This window comes from Diceros bicornis, chromosome 26 (genome assembly GCF_020826845.1).
Source record: "Diceros bicornis minor isolate mBicDic1 chromosome 26, mDicBic1.mat.cur, whole genome shotgun sequence".
Taxonomy (NCBI): domain Eukaryota; kingdom Metazoa; phylum Chordata; class Mammalia; order Perissodactyla; family Rhinocerotidae; genus Diceros; species Diceros bicornis.
In genome coordinates this window covers 38,584,012-38,590,230 of record NC_080765.1, presented here as the reverse complement: position 1 = coordinate 38,590,230, position 6,219 = coordinate 38,584,012, and the positions used below count along the sequence as shown (strand labels likewise).

The 6,219-nt window shown below is 49.3% G+C and overlaps 1 protein-coding gene across 1 annotated transcript; it reads left to right on the top strand.

The window, feature by feature from the left end:
- The first annotated feature begins 1,039 nt into the window (after positions 1-1,039).
- RMI2 (RecQ mediated genome instability 2) lies at positions 1,040-5,961 on the top strand. Its single transcript, XM_058570048.1, has 2 exons — positions 1,040-1,349; positions 4,869-5,961. Exons 1-2 carry the CDS (start codon positions 1,043-1,045, stop codon positions 5,015-5,017), a joined length of 456 nt encoding a protein of 151 aa, XP_058426031.1. The 5' UTR covers positions 1,040-1,042; the 3' UTR covers positions 5,018-5,961.
- Positions 5,962-6,219: the final 258 nt, after the last annotated feature.

The following is a 6,219-nucleotide window of genomic DNA, read 5'->3' as shown; positions in this document are numbered from 1 at the left end:
TGTATGCAGTGCCCTCTGTACTGCAGGGGGCCCTGCGGGTAAAACATCACCTAAGGACTGGTCTTGACTTTAGGGATTGCCTGATTTAGGATTGTGGATTTTGCTGATTGGGGATATCCAATTTTTTGGAGCAATTCCATTTCTACAAACGTGCACAAAGATTTAGCTCCAAGCGATTTTACAAAGTGAAAAATTGGAAATAGCCTTAATGTCCAACCATAGGATATTGGTTAAATAGGTGATGAGACAAATAGAATATTATGGAGTCATTCAAGAGGAAGCAGAGGGGTATTTGTTGATATGGAAAGATGTTTATTATTAAGTGAAAATGATATACAAAATATTTGTATACCAAAAATATATATGTGTATACATACACCCAAAAGTTAACAAGGGGTATCTCTAAGTGATTTTTACAATTTTTTTGTTATCCCAGATTTCTTTTTCTAAATTTTCGACAATGAATGTGCATTTCTTTTGAGAAAAAATATAGTAATATATTTTATTAACTTTTAAATTATTTTGTAAGGTTATTAAAATATAATAAAAATTGTAATAAAAGAAAGGGCAATTTTATTAGCTGTCTCTATCCCTCTTCCCAACCTTCTCTCTGGATTCGATTCTTGATCACTCCCAATAAACATGGGTTCAGCATGCTGTATTCATTTCAGTATTTACTAGGATTTATTAACCTCAGAGTACCGCGCTATGCAAGGCGATGGAAAGATGAATTCTCACATTCTCCAGGTGATTTGCATGCACGCCAAATTTTGAGGTGCGTGGAAACGGAGTTCTTTACCTCTTTCCCTTCATTTATTTATTCTCTCTTGATTTATTTCACTTATTCATTCCTAGCGTGGGGGCGTTTATTTACTTGACATACGCATGCGCACTCTTGGGAGCTAGCGGCGGCTACTCGGCCGGGCGGCCCCGCCTCCCGACGCAGGCCATTGGCCGGCTCCGTCAGCGCGCTCCTGATTGGTGGCCGCAGGCCGAGCCCCACTGCCTATCAAAGTTGGCGGGAAGGCGGCGGCGGGGCAGAATGGCGGCGGCGGCGGCCGCAGCGGACTCGTTTGCCGGCGGCGGCCCGGCGGCCGTGAAGCTGCCGCGCTCGCCGCCGCTCAAAGTGCTGGCGGAGCAGCTGCGGCGCGACGCGGCGGGCGGCCCGGGCGCGTGGCGCCTGTCGCGGGCGGCGGCGGGCCGCGGGCCGCTGGAGCTGGACGCCGTGTGGATGCAGGGCACGGTGGTGGCGGCGGGCGGCGGCGAGGCGCGGCTGCGGGACCCGAGCGGGGCCTTCTCGGTGCGCGGCCTGGAGCGGGTGCCGCGCGGGCGGCCCTGCCTCGCCCCAGGTAACGCCCGATTGGAACGCGGGCCTGGCCGGCCCACCTCCGGCCTTGGCCTCGGGACCTTCCCTCCTGCCCCTCCCCCAGCCAGGGCCACCCACGCTGATCTGATGACCCGCATCACCTGCAGCCCGTGCAAAAAAAATAGGTTCCTAGGAATCCCCCAGCCCCCTAGTCGGACGGGGGAGGGACCCCCAGCATCTGTATATGTAACAAGACCCCTCCCCCCAGGTGATTTTCTTTTCCCCCATCAAATTTTGGATAAAACTATACTGGGAAACTTCTGTTCATCCCACCTTCTTCTGGAAAGCCCTCCCTGACCCCTAGGAATGGGGAGCCCCTCCTCTCCCTCTCCTTCATGGAACTGTCTTAGGAGGTAGTTCACTGATATTTGCCTCTTGTAAACCAGTGGTGCTCAAACCAGCGAGCATCAGACTCATCCCAAGGGCTTGTTAAAACTCACATGGCTGGGCTCCACTCTCGTGCTTGCTGAGTCTGTATGTCCGGGTGGGACTGAGAATTTGCACTTCTCACCAGCTCCCAGGTGATGCTGATGCTGCTGGCCTGGGGGCCACACTTTGAGAACCCTTGGGCCAGACTACAGGAGGACCCAGACTGTCTTTCTGACAACTATCCTCAACATTAGGTTGAAGTCCTGGCCCTGCCCCTTTCCATCTAAGCTCCCTGGAGCACTTTTCTTAACCTTTCTGGACCTCTTTCAAAAGGGGCCCATAATTCCTGCCTGTTTTGTGGATTTGATACATAAAAAATGGCCTTAACACAGCTTCTTGCTCATAGTGAGGGTTCAAAAAATTGTGACCATTGTTACTTTCTATAAAATGCTCCTGTTCGCTTCTTGCCCCACCTCCTGCCCCATCTTTCAGGCTCCCTCTCTGCCTTCTGCTGCAGTGTTAGTCCAGCACAGGGTCAGCAAACTGCAGGCTGTGACCTCCTTTCGTATGGCCCACGAACTAAAAATGTTTTTATTTTCAAGTGGTAGAGAAAAGTCAGAAGAATATCTCATGACGTGTGAAAAGTATGTGGAATTCAAATATCAGTGTCCATCAGTAAAGTTTTGTTGGAACACATTTATTTAGGTCATGTCTAGGGCTGCTTTCCCATTACAGCTACAGACTTGAGTAGTTGCGACAGGGACCCAATGGCCGGCAAAGCCTGAAATATTTAGTATCCTGCCCTTTACGGAAAAAGTGTGCTGGCCCTTCGCCTAGCATGTGACCTGTGCTGTTTGATGTCCTGGTCCCCAGGCAATGCTCCTTGAAGGCCAGCTGGGGCCATCTCCCATGTCTGGTCACAGCCCTGGCATAAGGTTGGCACCAGCAGATACCTTAGCGGGCATTGAGCATCCGTGAACCTGTGTCACTTACCCACTGGCCTGAATGCCTGCAGGCAGGGGTCGTGCCATTTCCTCTTGCTAATTAATATCAAGTCTTGATTGACAAAGCCAGTCACTGCCTTCAGGAAGGTAGCCGGGAAAGTAAGCAGGCCACTAAAACACAAAGTTATAATATCGTAGGCTTGAGTGCAGAGTGCTGTGGGCACAGAAGGGAGACAACTGACCCAGGCCTGCGGGGCCAGGGAAGGCTTCCTGGAGGAGGTGGCCCTGAAGGATGCGTTGGAATTATCTGTAGGAACCAACTCTCCCAGGTTGTCTGAGACTCGGGATTGTGGGATGTGGGACTTTCAGCTTTAAAACTGGGATAGTTGGTCACCCTATGTCTGTGTGCAGTGGCAGGAGATTGTCCAGGTCCATGGAACAGCATGTGCAAAGGCTTGGATGTGAGAGAGAGCCCTGTGCCTTTGGGGACCCTGGGGCAGAATGTGGGGCAGCAGCGAAACGTGGGAGGGCTCCCATCCTGCCGAGCTGTTTGTGGAAGGACCTGCCTGCCTCCAGGTGCCCTTTAGCCATCTTCATCACAGCAGTGCCCCACTGCTTCCTTCTCCCTAACATCCAGCATTTGTTTCCATAAACATCAGGTGCTGCATATGCAGAGTCAAGTCAGAACTCGCCCTGCCCTCAGGGTGCTCCCAGTCTGCAGGGCAAGAAAGGAGAAACTAATGATTACCTAGACCGCACTGCGATCTGAGGGTTCTAGAGGTGGGAACTGCATTCGAGAAGGTCGCTGCAGCAGCGGATGGGGATGGTTGTGAAGAAGAAACAGCTGAAAGCAGATCGGCTGGAAGCCACTGAAGTGGTCCAGGCCAGAGGATGAAGGCCTGACCCAAGAGAGGGAAGGGGAAGGGCAGACAGTGGAGAGCAGAGGGCGGAAGGAGAGGGCGTGGGTGGAATGAACAGACTAGTAACCAGGTGTTCTCATCTTGAGAGGAAAGAGCGCAAGTCTAGTCGTGTGCGCCTTCCAGTAGATTTCCTGTGAACCTTCCCTGGTTGGGATCTCCTTGGGCTTGTCCTTCCTTTCCTGGGTCTTCGGTCATTCTTTTTCTGAGGGTTCCATCTGCCAGCACTTTAGGGCCATTCAAAGGGTATGGCAAGTGTATTTTTAGAACTCGCCTCTGTCACCAAGGAACCCCACGTAACTTGCTCAAGTAGACTCTGGAGATGGGTTCAGAGAGACTTATCAGAGGGGCCAGGGGTGAAAACCAGAGGGTCGGGTATCATCCTGCCTGGCTTCCTGCGGTCTAAGCTCTGGGGCCCGCGTGCAAACAGCCCTGATGTTGGAAGCAGCTTGATTAAAGTGGCCTCGCTGGGGCATGCAGTGGGAGCTGGCAGCATGCCTGCCCTTCCTGCTGTGTTTGGGGTTTTTTACACAATTGAGTTTTGTGTGGTTAAGACTGGCCAAGTTTTGCTTTCAAGGAGAGCCACTTCCCCATGGGAATGGGAAGAGCGTCTCGGTTAATATGTCGTTAGATCATCCCCATGGCAGCCTGCCCTCTTGCTGATCTGCTTGCGTGTGCCCAGCTGGTGGTCAGGATAAAGCAGGAGGTGGCAGGGATTGGTCCCGGGTGGTCGGAACGACGGGGCGGCGGTGTGGGAGGTGTTGCCGCCTGCCCGGCTCTTGGCAACATCAGGGGAAAATTGATTTGCTTTGGGGCTGTCAGGGGGTGTCTTTGCAGCAAGAGGATGGGTCCTGTGCACAGAGACCAGTTACGTCTGTGGCATTGAGCATGGAACACGGGTAAGAGAATAGCTTGGGTTTTCTCCCCCTGCCTTAGAGCACTCTGTCAAACTATAACACTCTAATGAGAGAGTCTCTTCCATTCCTCAGCCTTGATTGCTTTGTGCACCACGGTAGCTTGCTGCTATTTCATTTTAACATTTTAAAACCAGAAACGAAAGAAGAGGCAGACGTCATCCTCCAGGTTATCTGCTGAACTTCTTGTCGATACATATATTTTGATCACTGCCTTGGCATTTTGATATCTCCTCTCTGCATTTCTTTGCTCCAATTTTCGTCTCTGATAAAGTTAAGCCCTCTGAAGGACGAGGTCTGTTTTGTTTTTGTTTTTTCTGATCAGCTTGAACATCACCATGGGCTTTCCTTCTTCTAGGAAAGTATGTGATGGTGATGGGAGTGGTCCTGGCCTGCAGCCCTGAGCCGTGCCTTCAGGCTGTGAAGATGACAGATCTGTCCGATAATCCCATCCATGAAAGGATGTGGGAACTTGAAGTGGCAGATCTACACAGGAATATTCCTTAGATGATGTTTGGAACCGGCGTAAGAACAACTGAAATTCTGAAACCACTGAGGCTCTTATACCACGTGGATTTCCTGGACATCGTTCGTTGTATATTTCTCCAAAGTTTCTCTGAGGGCTGTGCTTTGGCTGATCAAGGAGACCGGATGTAGGATTTCTAAATGCTGGAACACTCCAGTTAACCCAGCCCTGCTGCCCCTTGCTTTGATGACTGTGTGCTGATGAAAAGCAGATGTTGTGTTCTCTCTCTCTTTTTTTTTTTTTTTTGGTTCATGTGTGTGAATTCTCTCTAAAGCACACAGAAATCTCATGTTGCATTTTCCAAGTTTTACAAGTGATGATACATTTTTCCCTTACTACTGCAACCCTATTTTACAATGCAAAATGTAAATCTCAGTCATTGCCCGTGGTGATTAAAGTGTGGTTATGGGCAGGAAAACAGACCGTGTGAAGAAGGAATAATGGCTCCAAGAATTTCCAGCAACAGCTTCCATATCGAGTTTGCAAGTCAGACAGCACAGCGCCTCTCAAGGACACAGCTCTTTCTGCTGCAGACGCCACTCAACCATTTAAGGTCCATTTCCCAGAGATGAGGATGATGATCCCCGCCATTCTTCCTGCTCTTGGAGATGTTGAAACACTTTCAGAATTTCTTGTTGAAACTGAAATCAAGATTGGGAACGACTTGCAGGCATTAACTAAACTTCTGCCTCCTAACTTTTGGTGAGACACTGCAAGGGAGCAACCTCCTGGTTCCGAGTTCTTACATGTTTGGTACGGAATGACTTTTTGTCGTGATTGTATTGGATGTGGGTGTCTGCTCTCTGCTTCTTCATTTTTCCTTAGATTGTAAATATCAAGGGAATCAGGTTATGTTCCTACGTTGCTGTAGAATTTTGCTGGGTTATTGATCGTCTACCACTAATAAATTGTTTTATATGCTGTATGTTTTTTTAAAATAGATTTTGTTTTTTAGAGCAGCTTTAGATTTACAGACAAAAGGAGCAGAAAGTACAGAGAGTTCTCGTACACCCCGTCCCTCACTTTCTCCTATCAGTAACGTCTTGCACTGGTGTGGCACATGTGTTGCAATTGATGAGCCAACATCGGTACATTATTATTAACTAACGTCCATAGTTTACATTAGGGTTCACTCTTTGTGTTATATAGTTCTATGAGGTTTACAAAGGCATAATATCATGTC

Bases quoted from the DNA above. Each gene is read 5' to 3' on its own strand.
- RMI2 (XM_058570048.1), top strand. From the start codon at position 1,043: ATGGCGGCGGCGGCGGCCGCAGCGGACTCGTTTGCCGGCGGCGGCCCG. The intron at 1,350-4,868 runs GTAACGCCCGAT...TCCTTCTTCTAG, and splicing joins GCGGCCCTGCCTCGCCCCAG to GAAAGTATGTGATGGTGATG.